The following is an 18,369-nucleotide window of genomic DNA, read 5'->3' as shown; positions in this document are numbered from 1 at the left end:
CAGTAGAAGCTGAGTTGGAGACCTGGTTCCGCCCCCTCTGCAGTCACTTATTTTCTCTAGTGTTGTTTCTCTATGTGCATGACAGTAACACTCGTCTCATGGGGTTGCCGGGGGAGCGGGGGAGGGGGGGTTCGCTTCATGGAAGCCACAGTCATGCTTTGTGGACACTGAAGTGCTATACCCATGTTAGTCATCATTTTGTTCTGTTATTAGGTGTCACATCTGGGCTTTGGGTGAGCACATCCTCACAAATAGCTTTCACTGGGGTGAACACACTGCTTCTCTACATGTAATTTTTTAAAAAATCTGTATTTTTAAGATTTTCTCTTTATCAGTGGTTTTAAATACTTGATGTGCCTTGGTGTAGCTTTCTTCCAGGCTGGTGGGCCCTAGAGGTTCCTCAGTCCCACAGCATGGAAGGGCCCCTGAGGGCAGGGGTGTCCCACCCCACCCTGCCCCCCAAATTTCAGGCTATTCTTGACATATGCACCCTGCCTGGCCTGCCCTAGCCAAAGCCACCCTGACCTAAGACCAGGGATCCTCAGACTTTTTAAACAGGGGGCCAGTTCACTGTCCCTCAGACCGTTGGAGGGCCGCTGGAGAGTGCGGTGCACGTTCCACCCATGCGCTCTGCGGGCCTGGGATGAGTTGGCTGCTAAGCAGGACAGGCAGCGGTGGCAAAAACACCCAGCGGGCTGATAAATGTCCTCGGTGGGCTGTATGTGGCCTGCGGGCCGTAGTTTGAGGACCCCTGCAAGACTCTTCAGTCCTGGGACAGCAACACTGTACAGAGATGTGTCCCATCTTTGACCTTCATGCTCCGGTCTGTGCATTGAGTAAATACCAATTATCAAAGGAGGCACAAGTGATTCGGCCCCAAAGTTAGACACTAAGCTCCTCTAACCTAGGGGCTGAAGGCTTTTGTCTCAGCTGCCACCATTTGTCCTAGCTTCCCCAAAAGGAGGTGTTAATAGAGCAGGCTGCCCCTAAAGGAGGGTGTGTGCACCTCAAAAGTGGTTCAGCGGGGCCTTGGGAGAGGGCCTCAGGAAACCTATTTATAGTGGCTGCATCTGAAAATTCAGAAATGTTCTTTCCTGATACTGAGGAAGGATCTGGCAATGGCAGTCCGACTTTGGGCAGATGCCCCATGTCACTTGCAGGAGGGAGGTGGGGACGTCGCTTCCCAGACAGAGTGAGGACAGGGCTGTTCCCTTGTAGTGAGCATGTTGACTCCAGGCGCTGGGTCGGGGTCGCTGGTGTAGTTGGACTGAATCCTCTGCTGGGATTTTGCGTGCGTGAGAGTCACCCACGGCGAGTGTCAGCGTACCAGGGAGCTGTCAGGTTATGCTATTTGTTGTTGTTTTGTTCTCTTTCCCAAATGACAAGTGCCCGCAAATTGCGACCTCCTCTGAGATGCCACGTAACTATCAATAGATGTGCCCTGATCAATAATTCCTGCAACATAAGCGCACGTGAGAGGGAAATGCCTCTGAAAGACACTGGAAGAGGACATTTCGAAAGCGGAAGCTGGATGTGTCTCTATCACGTGACTTTGTTAACAGGAATAATGTGTGTTGCCCACAGAGCGTCCTGATTGGAAAATTTTATAAATTGAGAATTTCAGTGGATTTTCATCTTATTTGTTAAAAACATATAACTATGCAACTTATGCTTAATTCATAAAAATAACTGGCACAGGGAAGATGGATGTTTATCAGTCACATTTCAACAGAAACCTTGGCATCTGTGGGTGGATTAAGAGGTATGTGATGATTAGGACAGCTATTCAATAGCCCATTAATCCGGATGCTGAAATAAGCAGAATTAGAACCAGATCTTTTAATCACAGTGTGATAAGCCTAGATTTTGTCTTTATTTATTTATTTTTTTATTTCAGGATATTATGGGGGTACAAACATTTTGGTTATATATTATGACTTTGCCACACTCAAACCATGATTTGAGGTGTGCCCTTTACTCCCTACAACGCTCATGTCCACTAGTTGTGAGTTTACCCACCACCAACTCCCAACCCCCAAAGAATATTACTACTGTGTGAGCACCTTAGTGTTGATCAGTTAGTGCCAAGTTCATGATGAGTACATGTGGTGCCTTTTCTTCCATTCTTGCAATGCCTGTTCTTCCATTCTCACTTTGGAGGATGGGCTCAAGCTCTATCCAGGAATATAAGAGGTGCTAGATCCACGCCGTTTTTTATAATCAAGTAGTAGTCCATTGTATACAGATACCATATTTTATTAATCCACTCGTGGATTGACAGGCACTTGGGTTGTTGTGCTGCCATCAACTTTTCAAAAGAAGACAGAATAATGTCCAGCAAACATATGAAAGAATGCTTAATATATCTAATTATTAGGAAAATGCCAATCAAAACCACAATGAGATATCACCTAACCCCAGTGAGAATGGCCTTTATCAAAAAATCCCAAAGCAGCAAATGCTGGTGAGGATGTGGAGAGACAGGAATACTCTTATACTGCTGGTGGGAGTGCAAATTAGTGCAACCTGTGTGGAATAGATTTTGTTTTTAACTGAAGCATATTCAGTTACACAGTTTTCACCAAAACACTGTTAACATCACAGCCAGTGGCACCCTTCGTGCCCTCACAGTGGCCCCTGAGCAGGCTGTCACTGTCGGAGTAACCAGTCTCCGCAGGGTCCTGTGGCTGATGGGGAAGCGCTGGGGTTGGCGCCACCCGCACAGCTCTCGCCGTCTCAGTGCCCAGAGGGGCGTGCGCTCTGGTGGAGGCCAGAGAGGTCCCAGAGGAAACAAGGAGCCCCCAGACATTCTAGGGGGGGTCACGTCGGGGGCTGCCTGGGGACTGGTGCAGCCTGTGGTGGGCGTGTGCATCAGAAAGAGCTGTGGTGGCTTCTGGTCCCCAAGAGGAGGCTAGGACAGGGCAGGCCCTGGAAGTGGGGCAAGGCAGTTGTTCTTTGCATGTTCCAGCAGATGGGTGGTGTCTTGTGCAGACGCTTGTGGATCCTCCCGGCCTGGTAGCACGGACACAGTGCTGCCGTCAGGTGGGGAGGAGGGACAGGAGCCCGGGTGCAGGGCAGGGCACACTGGGTGTCCAGTGTGAAGGTTTAGAAAGACGCACGGGTGGGGGGTGAGGGCGGCGTGGATGGGCGGGGCTGACCACGGCTCTCGACCCCCAGGCAGAAGAGGAGCGCGAGGACATGGAGAGGGTGAAGCTGGACAACAGGAGGATCCTCTTCAACCTCCTGCCCGCCCACGTGGCCCAGCACTTCCTCATGTCCAACCCCCGGAACATGGTGAGCGCCCGCCCAGCCGCCACCAGCCAGCCCTGCTCTGGCCGTTCCCTGGGCACTTGCCGGGCTGACCTGTCCTTTGACCTTCTAGGACCTCTACTACCAGTCCTACTCCCAGGTGGGCGTCATGTTCGCCTCCATCCCCAACTTCAATGACTTCTACATCGAGCTGGACGGCAACAACATGGGGGTGGAGTGTCTGCGGCTGCTCAACGAGATCATCGCTGACTTCGACAAGGTGAGGGCTGCGCTTCGCTGTCTTGGCCCTGCCTGGCCTGGCGTGCACCCTGCGACACAGGTGTTCCTTCCCCTGATGAAATCCTGCATGTTCAGCAGCTTGTCACGTTCCCTGTAGATGGAATGGGCAGGAAGCACAGGCATTCTGTCTCCTTCGGGATCCAGATCCACCATGACAGTAAGAAGGGGGTCTCTACCCCAGGATAGGGGACCAGGGCCACCAGGCAGGGCAGGGCTCCTGTCCTCCGCCTTGTAAACATCAGGGCTCAGACATCTGCAGCGGCCAGGGCTGAGCACATCGTCTGCCGATGGGTGGGCAGGGGGACCCCCAGGCGATTCCAGCCAGTGGGTGTGGCACCAGCCCCACCAGCTCCTCCACTGGGGACCCGATTCTCCCACGACCATGAGCTCGGCTGTGGGGAACAGGGGCACGTCCTGTGCTGTCCCTCCTCACCTGTTCTTTTCAGTGTAGTCCCAGAATTTGTGTGGTGCCCAAAACAAGACATTAGGCTTTCCAGACTGCGTTCGTCAGCCATGCTGTTTTCCTAGTGGCTGACGGCTGTGCTGACTTTTCTCAAATGTTATGTAATGTTTAACAGTTTTGTGTTTTAAACAAAGCTCATGGACAAAGACTTTTACAAGGACCTAGAGAAGATCAAAACCATCGGGAGCACCTACATGGCCGCAGTGGGGCTGGCGCCCACCTCGGGGGCCAAGGTGAGTGTCATTCAGGATCTGGCTGCCTGCTTGCAGACCGGGTCCCAGCCCCGCCCCAGACTGCTCTGAGACCCCGGGCAGGTCTCCATGCTGGGGTCTGTTTTCCCTCTGAGTTGGATTAGGGGAGCGGCTCACAGGCTATTTTGTCAGTGGCTGGCTCTCTGCAGACACAATCTCCTAGGGGACAGTCAGCACAGAAGGACGGTCACAGGGGCTTCCTCCAGCCCCAGCCCCTTCCAACAGTGCCCTCCCCTCTGGCCCGCTCTCTTCTCTTCCCTCCAGCCCTGCACTCTCCTTTCCCAAAGCAGAACTATGAATAAATAAAAATAAACATCCTGAATAGACCTATGTCTATTAAAGATGTTGAATCAATAGTTAATAACCTTCCAAAACAGAAAGCATCAGGCCCAGATGCATTCACTGATGAATTCTGCCAAATAGTTAAGGAATAAATTATACCAGTTCTCTACAATCCCTTCCTGAAGATAGAAGTGGAGGCCAGCATTCCTCCAAAAAACAAAACTAGCCAAAGACATTATAAGAAAAGAAAATTACAGACCAGTATTTCTCATGACTATAGATGCATAAATCCTCAACAAACATTAGCATATTGAATTCAATAATGAGTGAAAAGAATTAGACATGAAAACCAAGGTGGAATTATTCCAGATATGCAAGGCTGGTTTAACATTCTAAAATAAATTTATGAAATTCATCAAATTAACAGAATAAAGAAGAAAAATCATTAATATGTGATTATATCAGTTGATGCAGAAAAATCATTTAACTAAATCTAACACCTATTCCTGATAAAAACGCTCAGTAAACTAGGAATGGACGGAAACTTCCTCAATTTGATAAATAACATCTACACAAAACCTACAGCTTAACGTTATACCTAATGGGGAGAAAGTAGATGCTTTCTCCCTATGATCAGAAGCATTGCAAGAATATCTTCTTTTACTACTTCTATTCAGTATCATACTGGAAGTGCTAGCTAAGGCAATAAGACAAGAAAATAAAAGGCGTACAGATTGGGAAGGAATCTGTTTGCAGATGACATGACTGTATATGGAGAAAATCTGAAAGACTCAAAAACAGCAACACAACAATGAAAGAGAAAAAAAAACTTCCAGAACTAAGGTTACAGGACACAAAATTAATATATAAAAGTTAATCACTGTCCTATATCCCAGCAACAAACAATTGGAATTTGAAATTACAAATGCAATACCATTTATATTAGACCCTAAAAGTGAAATAGGAGGTATAAATCAAACAAAATATATACGAGAACTATATAAGGAAAACAACAAAAATCTGATGAAATAAATCAAAGATCTAAAGAAATGGAGATTCAATGTTCCTGCAAAGGAAGAGTCAATATTATTAAAACGTCAGTTCTTCCTAACTTGATCTGTAGATTTAATACAAGTCCAATTAAAACCCCAGCAGAATATTTTGTGATATTGGCAAACTAATCCTAAGTTTATATGGAAAGAAAAAAGACCCAGAACAGCCAACACAATATTGACAAGGAAGAACAAAGTTGGAAGACTGACACTACCCAACTTCAAGGCTTACTGTAAAGCTACAGTTATCAAGACAATGAATGCGGCATTATCAAAACAGTAGACAAATAGATGAATGGAACAGAATAGAGAACCCAGAAACAGACCCACACAAACAGAGTTAACTGGTCTCTGACTTTGGAGCCAAGGCAATACAATGGCAAACAGAGAGTCTCTTCGACAGATAGTGCTGAAACAGCTAGACATCCACATGCAAGAAAAGGAACATAGATGCACACCTTATATCCTTCACAAAAATTTACTCAAAATGGATAATCCTAAATATATAAGGCAAAACTGTTGAACTTTTAGAAGGTAACAAAGGAGAAAAATCTAGATAACCTTGACTCTGGCAATGATTTTTTGAAATACAACACCAAGAACATGATCCATGAAAAAAAAATGGTAAGTTGGATTTTATTAAAATTAAAAATTATTACTGTGTGAAAGATACTGTTAAGAGAATGAAAAGTCAAGTCCCAGGCTAGGAGAAAATCTTTTTGCAAATCATCTGCTGATAAAGGACTTTGATCTAAAATATACAAAGAACGCTTAAAATTAAACAATAAGAAAAAAGCAGTTAAAAAGTGTGCACACAATCTGAACAGGCACCTCCCTAAAGAAACTATACAGGTGACAAAGAAGCATGTGAAGGGATGCTCAGCATCATAGGTCATTAGGAAGATGCAAGTTAAAACAATCGGACACCACAAGACACCTACCAGGATGGCTAAAATCCAAAACACTGACAAGATGCATGCCGATGAGGGTGTGAAGCAACAGGAACTCTCATTCATTGCTGGTGGGAATGCAAAATGGCTCAGTCACTCTGGAAGACAGTTTGACTTTGTTACAAAGCTAAACATAGTGCTGCTGTAGGACCCAGCAATTGTGCTTCTTGGCATTTACCCAAATGTGATGAAAATTATGTCCACAAAGAAGCCTTCACATGAAAATTAATAGCAGCTTTATTTGTAATCACCAAAACCTGGAAGCGAACTAGATATTCTTCAATAGGTGAATGGATAAACACATTCTGGTATATCCATAAAATGGAATATTAGTAGGTGATAAAAGGAAATCAGCTACCAAGTCATGAGAAGACATGGAGGAACCTTAAATACACATCACTACATAAAAGAAGCCAGTCTGAAAAGGCTGCATAGTGTATGATTCCAGCTATATGAAATTCTGGAAAAGGCAAAACTATAGAGACAGTAAAATGATTAGTGGTTGCTGGGGATTAGGGGAAAGGAGCAAAGAAGATTTTTAGGGCCATGAAACTTCTGTGTATAGTACTATGATAATGGATACATGTTGTTATACATTTGCCAAAACCTATAGAATGTACAACACCAGGAGTAAATACTAATGTAAATTATGGACTTCGGTTAGTAATAATATGTCAGTATTGGCTCATCAGTTGTAGCAAATGCATCACACTAATGCAAAATAATAACAATAGGGAAACTACATTGTGGGGGAAGAGGGGGTGCAGGGGACCTTTCTTTACTATCTGCTCAGTTGACCTGTAAACCTAAAATTGTCCTAAAACATAAAATACATCCATTTAAAAAAGCATTAGTTCCCTGATTTTAAGGACTATTAAAATTTCCTTAAAAAATAAGAATTAGAAACCTTACAACTGTCACTGTTTCACCTTGTCAGACACATACAGAAAAATGTAATGAATTTCAAGATCTGACATGGCTCTCTGTCTTTGCTTTGCTCATTTGCAATGGGCACTGACAACATTGTCCAAGCAGGAGTTTGGATACCTGGTCTCATGCTCACAGGGCTACCCCCATACCCCCACCCCTCACAGACAGCCTCAGGTGAGTTCTGTCTCTGCCCCTCAGGAGCCAGGGTTTGGGCAATACATCAGTCTCCTACCTGTAGAATAGAATGATGTACCCCAGCTAGGCACTGAGAACATCTTCAGTCCACGGGCCTGTTGAGCTGTTGATATAGGAATCAAGTCCCCAGTCCCACAACTGCAGTAGGGGTCCCTGCCCCCAACCTGGCTGGTGACCCCAAACGTAATGATCCCTGTCTGTTCACGCCTAGGCTAAGAAATCCATCTCCTCCCACCTGAGCACACTAGCGGACTTTGCCATTGAGATGTTTGATGTCCTGGATGAGATCAACTACCAGTCTTACAACGACTTCGTCCTCCGAGTTGGTATGAGGCTCTGAGCCTACCCTGTCCATCAGCGTAGAACACCCTCTCTGTGCCTTCCTAGGGCAGGATCAGCTGGCGGGTGCCTTGAAGGAAGGAAGGTGCCAATCAGGAGAACATGGGGACACGTGAACAGGGTTGTCCCTGAAAGCTGCTTGTGGAAGTGGGATGCTTCACAAAGTGACTTAGGACTTTGAAGATTCACTGCCCTGAGCTCATGAAACACATTGGAAGTCTCAGTTGTCCTGGAGACTTTCAGAGGCTCCTCCGAGTCCACACTTACCTGCAGGAAAACTCGCCTTTCCCCTCGGCCGGCCCTGGCAGCACCGAGTGGGGCTGCTCCAGCTGCCCAGAGGAGGCCTGGGCTGGCGGAAGCCCGCCGGTGTGGACTCGGGCGGGCCCTTGTCTTCTCTGGGCTCCTTCCCTTGCCTGTGAAGGGAAAACCATTGGATGTCCAAGTTCCTTTCTAGCTTGTACAAAACTATGGTTTGTTGGGTTCTTTTTAAATCCTAAATTCACTTTTTTCTAAGATGTAGACAGTTTACCATAAAAGTTCCCACTAGTCCAGGATACAGTTAAAATAGCATTTTATGGTTGTTCTAGAATTCAAACAGCTAATGGCCTTAAAATCCAGCCCTGGAGCTGTGTTTGAGTGGGAAGGGTGGTGGAGTTCTGATGTCCTGGAGAGCAAGCTGTGTTTCAGGCATGGTGTCCACTGAGCGCTGAGCCCTGGGTGCCGATCAGTCGGGAAACAGGTGTGATGGGGGTCAGGGATGTCCCATTCCCTGCCCTCCCACAGGGAGCCCTGCGGCTGTGGCTCAGTGCCTGGCCATGCGGAGACCCTTCTACCCAGCATGGTGACGTTGGCCCCATCTCCTGCTTATAGGTGGGGGTGTCTATGGTTAGCATAGGGGCTCCCCAGTCCCATCAGCCATCCAGGAAGTAGCCTTTTGGGGTTCCTCTCTAGGTTTCCCATGCCCACCTGCCCCAGCTCACACTGTTATCCCCCCCGCCCCCCACGCTCCTCCCACACCACATCCAGGACTTCAGGGGAATTAACTAGGGCAAGCTCAGAAAAATCAGTCCACAAACACAGAAAAGGAAGATAGGATATGGCCTCAGCCTGGGCCAGAAAGCCCTAGCTGCAAGAAGTGGCCATAGCTGGCTGTACTAACAGAGCTGATGGCGTGCTGGACCCCACCCCCCTCATGACATCCCACCAAGGACAGGTGGGTGTCACAGCTTTGTGTGTGCCCCATTTACAGGGGAGGAAGCCCAGGCCCAGAAAGAGCACATTGCTGAAGGTTACACAAGGGGTGACTCAAACTCGGGTGCCCCTGGGGTCATTGTGATGCCATCCATCTGGTCTGCAGCCACCCAGGGGCCAGTTGGGTCCTGAGCTACACAAAAAGAAGGGGTCCTCCATCCGGTCCTGTCAGAGCATCCTGCACCATTGTGCTCAGTTCTGGGACCCGCACCCTAAAACAGCCACAGGTGCAGCCTGAGAAAGGTCGGGAGCAGCTGTTTTTCTGGGAAAGAGGATGCACTTGGGTCATAGAGACCAAAAGGTCGGATTTCTGAGTGGCTTCTATGGCAGGACGTAGCACAGGGGCCAATGTTCCAGGACATGGGATTTCCCCCAGGATCAGGAATCATTTTCGATGAGCAGCGCTGCTGCCCGGTGCAGCAGGCAGGTCACTAGGGTGCCACCCCACCGCCGGGCAGCCGCGAGCAGGTGAGGCTTGCAGCGCCTCTCTGTGGAGCTGTGTGGGTGCTTTAGGGAAGGGCTTGGCACTAGGTGACCCCAAAAGGCCCCTGGAACGAGCAGCATCAAGCACACTGGGTGGCCCTCGCAGGGCAAGTTGCATGTTTCCAGCTGACAATAGGCCACGCCGTCGCTGTTTTCCAGGCATCAACGTTGGCCCCGTGGTGGCCGGAGTGATCGGGGCGCGTAGGCCCCAGTACGACATCTGGGGAAACACGGTCAACGTGGCCAGTCGGATGGACAGCACTGGGGTCCAGGGCAGAATCCAGGTCAGTTCACCCAGAAATCCCAGGGCACAGGTGCCCATTCTGCAGGTGAGGAAACTGAGGCACAAGAAGTCAAGGGTTGAACCCCAGGTCTGCAGCCAGTAAGTGGTAGGGCTGACCTAGCTGCGTAGCTCAATCTTTCTGCTCTCGAGGGCATTTCTGGGCTGGGCGGTTTGAGTGTGCTGTCTGGTTTGCCGTGTGGCCTTAGGGGCTGGACTGAGTGACCAGGCGCAGACTCCAGAGCACTGAGTCACAGGCGCGTGTGGCCACACCCCACGGCCTGGCTGCTGTTCCCTCCACATGTGCCAGGACTCGAGTCCCTCCCCGCCCCGCCTGGCTTCCGTAGAAGAGAAGAGCTTTCTCCCCTGTTTGAAGGGAGGCTGCTTTGGGTGCTCACCTCATCCGAGGAACTTCTGGGCAGCTCAGGTGGGATGATACCCAGTGGGTGGCCATGTTATCTTCCAGGAGCCACAGAAAGTTCTGGAAGGCTGCAGCCTTTGCTTTTCCTCAGTGTGGAGGTGTGTGGTCTGGCTCTTGGGATTTCCCTTAGAACAAACTGGAAACTTGACCCTGTCCTGATGACCACCGGGATGCGCCCACGTAGGTCAGCTGGGGCCTGTGAGGCCGCCCAGCCCTGCAGCTGCCTGCCTGGGAGCTGCAGGCCCCGGGGGTGTTGAGGGAAGGCTAGTCCCCTGGTGCATGACGGTGGCTAATTGGGGACAGTTTAAGGGACAGGGTGGAATGTTCTGGTCTTTTCCCAGACACACAGTGGAGCTTCCATCCCCAGAAGACCACCCTTCTTGCCTGTAATGCGCGCTTCTCTGTGCCCACAGGTGACTGAGGAGGTCCACCGGCTGCTGAGGAGGTGCTCCTACCACTTCGTGTGCAGAGGCAAAGTCAGTGTCAAGGGCAAGGGCGAGATGTTGACGTACTTTTTGGAAGGCAGGACTGATGGAAATGGCTCCCAGACCAGGTGCCTAGGCTTGGAGCGAAAAATGTGTCCTTACGGGAGAGCCGGCCTTCAGGCCAGACACCCCCCCATGTGCCCCACGGCTGGGCTCCCAGTCAGGGCCGGGCTCCCCCCGCCCCCCACCAGCCAGTACGTGCCCTCCACGGCAGCTGGGAAGGAGGCTTAACGGAGCCCATGCTGGCCGCGGGGGTGCACACAGGGCGGGAATGCTCTGGGGCGACACAGGCCACTGCGGCTCCAGCCAGGACGAGCCAGACCAGCGGAGCAGGCGGGCAGCAGCCAGCTGGCAGAGGAGCATTGTCGAGGCATGGCCGTGGCCCGAGGGCCACAACCCGGCAGCAGCAGCACAGCGGTGACTTGGTGAGGAAGGACACCTGTCTGCACACACATCCAGGCCTCGCCGGAGGTGTGTCCACCCCGTCCTTCCCCTCTGTGGCAGAGGGAGCACCGTCTCTTTCCAGCAGGCCTTTGCGGGTTTGGCCAGGTGGGCGTCAGTGTCAGGAATTGAGAACATCCGCCGGGGCTACGGCGACAGCTGTGGAGGTCTGGCTGGCAGAGTGGCCGAGGGGCCTGCCCAGTGTGCCCTGAGACAGCTCTGTGCCACCCCAGCCGAGGCGGGTCCCCCCTGGGCAGCGGCTTCGGGAGCCAGAGTGGGGAGCCAGGCCTCTGTGGGCTGGGGCTGTTCACACTGCGCGCAGCACGGAACTGAGCGCTCGTACTGGACGGTGTGGGGAGACTGGAGAAGCTGCCTCTCACAGCGTGCATAGTGGGGCCACCGCCCTGCCGCAGAGTGGCGGTTTGCTCAAAGCCGGAGGTAGGTCTCCTGCAATTCTCGGGGGCCCCAGCCCCGTCTCCATAATCACGGTTGACGTCGGCTTCTCGTTCTGCCTGTGTGTTCCCCAGCCGCGCTGCCTGCTGGATCTGGCTCCTGCGGAACCTGGACGTTCCCCGTGCTGCACGTCTCTGCTGTGTTTGTTCAAAGGAGGAGAGGCATGGGTGTCATTTCTTCCTTGTCTCTGTGGTGCCACGGGTCCTGTACATTTGCAGCAGTGCGTGCTGCATGCATGTTGGAAAGGAGTGGCCCTCACGCCCCTGAGCAGGCTTCCTTGATGGGAGACGGTTCTCCGGCAAAGCCAGAGTCGGCTTATGGTCCTGAGTCCGGGTGTCCCTGCTCCAGCTTGCAGGGAACGTGACTGCAGGCGATCGTGTCAAGATCTGGGAACCCCGCCTGCATGTCTAGGTGATCATGACGGAGATGAGGATGAGGGGCTCAGGGGCCCGGGAGAGCCGGTGGGATGGGACTGGCCAGAAATAGCCAGGCAAGTCCTGGCACGTGGAGACCCCGGACCTCGGCCACAGGGAGGAAGGCAGCTGGAGATGGGAGGAAAGGTTCTGGGGACCGGCCGCTCTGAAATGTGCTCAGAGAGGTTTCTGTGGACTACAGGGGAGGCCTGAGCCTGTCTCTGCTCACAGCTAGCTGGCTTGGGGGACGGGGGAGTCCCTCTCCTCATTGCTCCACAAGGGCTCTACTCCCTTTCAGGGGTCCTGACTTTTCAGAATAGGAGCAGAGAACAACCCCAACTTCCTTCCCTGGAGTGTAGGCCTGTGTGGGGTCCGCTCTGGACTGATGTCCTCCAGCCGTTCCCACCATGGCATGTTAGACATGGCCTCCCACATGGGGAGGGTGACCCTGGCTCGGCCGTGTGGCCATGCAGGGACAGCAGGGGCCTCAGCCATAGCTGGGGAGGCCAGGCCTGGGGGCTTTGCAGGGCAGCCGGGTTGGGGCTGGCCAGGTGCCTGTTCCAGAGGGACTTGGGGCTGGTGGGGGGGGTTCTAGCACAGGCAGGACACAGGCCAGAAGCAGATAGGGTGGGCGGCTTCTGGCAGGGGCAGTGGAAGAGGCTTCGTGCAGGCTGTGGACCACAGGCTGGAGGGGCCGTGGGGAGCACACCCCGTCTGCTCTTCTCTCTCTCTCCGGGACGGGCTGTGGCTTCTGTGATGCCAGAGGGGCTGGAAGGTCTCCTGGCACCTTCCTGAGAGTGATTTTGACCCATGGCCTTTCCTGGCTGCAGCAGGGAGCTCCCAGGCCAGGGAAGGCCACCCCCTGGCTACCCTGGAGAGTTTAGGGGTGGAGAATGGGCATCTTTTGTCTTCTTCGTGTGGTTCTCATGTCACCGTCTACTTGTGCTCCCTGGCGTTCTGGCATCACCAGTGCGGGCCGGGCTCCCAAGAAGCCCTAGGGCAGAAGGAGATGCTAGTGGGGGCTTCTGGCCACTGTTGGGGCGTCCACAGGAGCCTACGGTTGTGCAGAATCTCTGGGCTGCCTGCGAGGCCGCCTAAGGACAGGCAGGCTCATCACAAGGTCTGGGGTCCATCTGAGCTCTCCACAAGCCGAGCACCTGGCTGGCGCCCAGCTGCCGGCCGCTCCCTACAGGGAGCCTCACTGGCACAGCCAGTGCTGCTGCCCGCCCCAGGCTGCCTGGGTAGGGGGTAGACAGGAGTGGCCTCCAGAGGTGTCCACACCCTAGACCTAGGCCCTGTGGCTAGTCTCTGTCACTTGGCAAAGGGGACTTTGCAGTCGGAATTAAGATTAGGGATCTTAGGATGGGAGAGGATGCAGGAACACCCGAGTGGGCTCAGTGCAGCCACATGGCCCCTTGGAAGTGGACGAGGGAGGCAGAAGAGCCTGGAAGGATTTGAAGCATGACAGGGATGGCACCATCGTTAGTGGCCACAGCCAATGCCTGAGGCTACTTGACAACCCCAGCCCTAGCCAGGAAGGAAGTGGGGACGCGTCGCTCCCACATTACAGGAGCTGAATTGGCAACAGCGTGAGCGAGCCCAGAGCAGATTCGCCTGGAGCCTGCAGGAGGAGCAGAGCCCAGCCTGGTGACACCTCGGTCTGGCCTGTGAGACGGAGCAAGGAGCCAGCTGCCGCACGGCGTCCGTCCTGGGGTCCACAGAGCTGGGAGATCACACGTGTGCATCTGTGCCACCACTCAAGGCAGGTCGGTCACGCAGCAGCAGGAGGAAGCCATCCCGGGGACCACACTCCCTCCCCTGGGCACACGACTTTTCTGAAATGGACCCCACAGCAGCCTTGGCGAGGTCCCCACGTCACGGGGCAAACATCTCCATCATCAGCAACTCCAAACCCCACCTGCTTCCTGGGAGTTCAGGAACTGTGTTTAGCCATAATGTTCCTTGGGGTTTGGTGGAAAACAACTTCCTTTTTATTTGTGATAAAACTGTATTATATTGCCTTATTTATTTTTAATCGTGTACAATATTCATGTACAAATGTTAGAGCCATTTGGGTAGGATTCCCTCTAAATTATTTAAGAGGCTCTGTAAATAGTGCACCCATTACAGGTGCTGCCTGTTTACTCGTACCAAAAATGAAGAAAAGCCCACACCCACTCTGGCCCTGCTCGACGACGCAGTGTGTTCCCTGCCCCACCCTCGCATGCCTCCCCTGCCTGCCACCGTAGAATAGAGCACAGCCCGGAATGCTTCCAAAGGCCTCCGTGGGCCCTGCCCACCCTGTGGGTGTCTGTGTCCTGCAGGCAGACGCCCCCCACAGACCCAGAAACCTAAGTTGCTGGCCCGCGTTTCTCAGACTCTAAAGCCACCCAGGCTTCTGGAACACCTGTCATAGAAGCAATAACTCCAACTCTATCCTGTGGAGAAGAGTCTGGCCCAGAGCAGATTGATAATTCAGAGAAAAGCCATGCACGCCAAGTTCTCCCAGTTCCATGGCTCTGTGGGGGGCTGCCACTCCCGAAGCCCCCACCCCTCCTGAAGACCCAGCTCTGGCACCTCGGTTCCCGTGGGCCGTCAGGGCTGGGCAGAGCGCAGCACCCCAGGTCTGATGAGCAGACAGAGCCTCGTCAAACCCTCCTCAGGTCATTGTCATTCCACCCCTGGCTCGGGTGAGGGAGGAAGGGGGCAATGACATCTCTCCATCCAAGATCCGTTTGAATCAACAAATCTCAGTAGTGGTCTCACTCTACCGGAGGTGGTGAGCTGCAGTTTTTGGTGGCAACATTGAAAGGATGACAAGGCTTACCCATGGTACATTGTTGTAGGGACATGGTGGCATGCTGAAGATTGTCCTCATTCACCCTCCATGCTACTGGTGCCATCCTGGTGGACAAGAGCCCTCTGGACACGTGCCCAGGATCAGGGACCCCATGGCAGGCTGGCCTGGGTGTGGGGAGGTTCATCTTGGTGGCTCAGACCTTCAAAGTGAGCTTGGGGGATGACAGACAGGTCTTACTCGAGCAACTCAGATACCCAAAATAACCATTGGCACACGAATCATTCCATGTTCTTGGGCACCAGAGAGGGGACGCCACAGGCTGGTGTCCACAGTTGGCAAAGTGGGTGGTGTGGGGACTCAAGTTGCTTCGGCCTTCTGTGGCCCCGGCCCTCGCTGTGCCAGGTGGGGACCAGTGCAGGGCTGGGGTGGGGGATAGAGCCAGAGGAGGTGGTCTGGAAGGCTCAGTCTGGCTCGGTGGAAGGAAGGCTCCTCTAATCGCCATGTCCCGCAGATGGGTGTGGGTGCACCGGGGCGGACAGGCCCTGCTGCAGGGCAGGGTGAATGTGGCACAGGTGGCTCCTCCTGGAGGCCACAGGGGTCTGTGATTCTGTGTGAGGTGACAGTGAGGAGCTGTAGGGCAGGCCTCTCGTGGGAGAGCGGGGACACAGGGCGGCTGGCTGCAGGGTCCCAGGGCCGGGAAGGCTGAAGGCCCCTGGGTGGCCTGGACGGGGCTGGGTGTCAGCATTAAGGGGCAGGGCCCCTGCCACGGCACCTGTTCCCTCAGTGTGGATGCTCCTCCCTCGCAGAGTCATGGCCCCAAAGAGACACGGGTGGGGCTGTTCGGAGGCTCCCGGCTTCCCCCTCACCTCGGGGAACCTGCAGGGACACTCTGGAAAGTGTCCCGGGGATTTCCCATTGTGTTCTGTCGTGCACATGCCACTGGAGGCAGATCCTGTAATAGGATGAGAGGAAATGTGTCACTTCCACGGTCCATTCCGTAAGCACCACAGACTCAATGCCACGTTTGGGGCTAGACTTCCCTAAACGACGTGTGATCATCTAATGACTCATACATCTTTATTTTTAAATTTCCCTGAAAATTTAATGCATTCTGTTCCATATCAAATCTGTTCACTATCTTAAAAAAATAGTTACTCCACTAGAGGCCATGCTTAATTCAAATCAGTGTGTGTGCGCCTGTGTATGTGTGTTAAGTTGCGTGTGTGAACATGTATGTGCACATGTGTGCCTATCATGTGTGTTGTGCACATGTCTGTGTGTTGCATAGCATAAGCCAAATGAAAATTAAGTATTTGTTCCTGGGGTTCAGATGGATTCTTATAAGGAACAAAATTACGTTTGAATACAGCCAGGTGACCTTCATGCAGGGCATTTGCAGGAACCATCCCTGAGTGCCCTGACTTGTTTTCCTTAGAAAATCCTCATTATCGGAGGGGAGGAGGTCTGGGCTGGGGGGCAGCGTCTGGAACGGCAAGGCAGCGTGTGACCCACACACACTTGGTTTCTGAGCCTCCGTCTATAATCCACTGCTCTTTTTTTTTTTTTTTTTTTTTTGATATCAGCAATTTTAATGTCTATAATATCAGCATTAACGTCCAGGGACATTGAAGCACTAAACAGGTCTCATTTTCCTTTGTTTGGTTGTTTGCTTTTGGGGTAGCTGGCTGCAGGAATCGGGAAGGAGGAGCTGAGTGGGAGTGCAAGCGAACCCCAGCCCACAAGCGGCCCCCCTCCCCCTATACCGCCCCCCCTCCCCCGCTCCGGCTGCTGGGAGCTGGTTTGCAGGCCAGGCCTCCCAGCTGAGAATCTGGGGGCTTCAGTCTCTCAGCTGCACAGGGGGAAGAGCCACAGTAGGCAGGTACCCGCAACTGTGCTTCGCAATCAGCTGGAAAAAAGTTGTAAATCAGAAAACTGGCCACAGGGGCAGCCATCTGCTCAACGCTGTGTCCTCCATAGCTGGCAGGCGCTAGTCACTTTATGGACCTTTTCTTCATCCTTTGTGAAATGAGTGAGTTTCCTTCTACACTAGATTCAACATGTTCTGCACTAATAACCACAGGGAAGGGCAGTCGTAGCTTTCCGGTCCATTTGAAATGGTCTCCAGTGGGCCTTAGACTGTGGCCACAAATTAAGGAAACACTCATGACTGTGACTGGTACCTGAATCTGGCTTCACAGTAACTGGGCACCTCTGAGTGCTTCACTGCGCTCTCCCCTTCACACAGCCCACGGAGGGAGGTATTACTACAGTCCTCATGTTGTCAGTGAAGAATCTGAGGCCCAGAGAGGTTGGGGACTTGAGTAAAGTCACGCGGCTCTGAGAGGCAGGACCAGGATTCAACTCCTGCTCTGTCCAGTTCCAAACCTTTGTGTTTCCCATCACATTTAGTTCCTCTTTGCTAACAGTCAAATCTGCAAAAATTGTGTTGGTTTTGATGGAGAACTCCGGCTTGTCCGCACGCACGTGCCCACTGCAGTGGAGGGACACTTCAGCAGGTGGGTTCTGAGCGCAGCCTGTCTGGGCCCAGTGGGAAGGCTTGCTCCCACCGCCACCCTTGGAGCACGTGCCAAGTCCGCACCGGCGCTGGCAGGCCTTGGCCTCACGTTCCTAACAAGAGCAATGCACTTCCTCTGGGCTAAGCCGTCCTCCTCCTCTAACAACTGACCCCCAGCAAGGAAATAAAATGTTAGGCTTAAAAATCCCCAACTTTGTCATATCAGATTTTATGTTCTAAAACTATGTTGGAGCACAACTTACCATTGTGTCTAAAAAGATAGAGGATTTCTTCTTAAACAAGAACAGTCGTCATCTTTTTCTGTAAGGCCTAATATCAAATAAGGAGAAGCTGTGCCCCCCCAGACACCCCCAAACTGCATATCGTCTGTCCTCTTACACAGAGCCAGTCCTGGCTCCCAGTTCCTGGGCAGGAGGTCCCCGAGCTCCGGGAAGGCCATTGGTTGGGTTTGCTGTTTCTGCTCGTCTTCCTCCACTGTAGAGCCATCCAGTGTTGTCATCACGTGCTACTGGTGGGGTTTAGGTGGGTCAGGACACCTTACAGAGACTAGAGGATGTTCAAATAACCACAGTGTTCAGAAGGCAAGAAAGGGCTTATAGTAATTGCTCATTGCGATGGTGAGAGATTTGGCCACCACTGGAGCACCTGTGCCCTACTCCTGGGCGCTGGTTTCTGATGGTATTGGCGCAGCTCAGACTTTCAGATAGCGTGGCTTCAAAAAGCTTCCGGCCGCTTTATTGAGAAGTAATGTTTAAACAGAGGCGATATCCTAGACTAAGTCCCAAGAGATCTAGC

At 52.3% G+C, this 18,369-nt stretch overlaps 1 protein-coding gene across 1 annotated transcript in view; it reads left to right on the top strand.

Moving 5' to 3' along the window:
* ADCY1 (adenylate cyclase 1) overlaps positions 1 to 14,262 on the top strand; it is a 137,585-nt gene extending 123,323 nt beyond the window's left edge. The window contains exons 15-20 of the mRNA XM_012763424.3: positions 3,178 to 3,294; positions 3,383 to 3,529; positions 4,147 to 4,245; positions 7,884 to 7,998; positions 9,905 to 10,029; positions 10,860 to 14,262. Of these exons, the coding sequence (XP_012618878.3) occupies positions 3,178 to 3,294; positions 3,383 to 3,529; positions 4,147 to 4,245; positions 7,884 to 7,998; positions 9,905 to 10,029; positions 10,860 to 11,162 (906 nt within the window). The 3' untranslated portion in view covers positions 11,163 to 14,262. The remainder of the gene's footprint in view (positions 1 to 3,177; positions 3,295 to 3,382; positions 3,530 to 4,146; positions 4,246 to 7,883; positions 7,999 to 9,904; positions 10,030 to 10,859) is intronic.
* Positions 14,263 to 18,369: the final 4,107 nt, after the last annotated feature.

The sequence above is a fragment of the Microcebus murinus genome, chromosome 9 (assembly GCF_040939455.1).
Source record: "Microcebus murinus isolate Inina chromosome 9, M.murinus_Inina_mat1.0, whole genome shotgun sequence".
In the NCBI taxonomy this organism is placed as follows: Eukaryota; Metazoa; Chordata; class Mammalia; order Primates; family Cheirogaleidae; genus Microcebus; species Microcebus murinus.
Note: the sequence above shows the minus strand (reverse complement) of the source record. Positions and strands in the feature narration are given on the sequence as shown.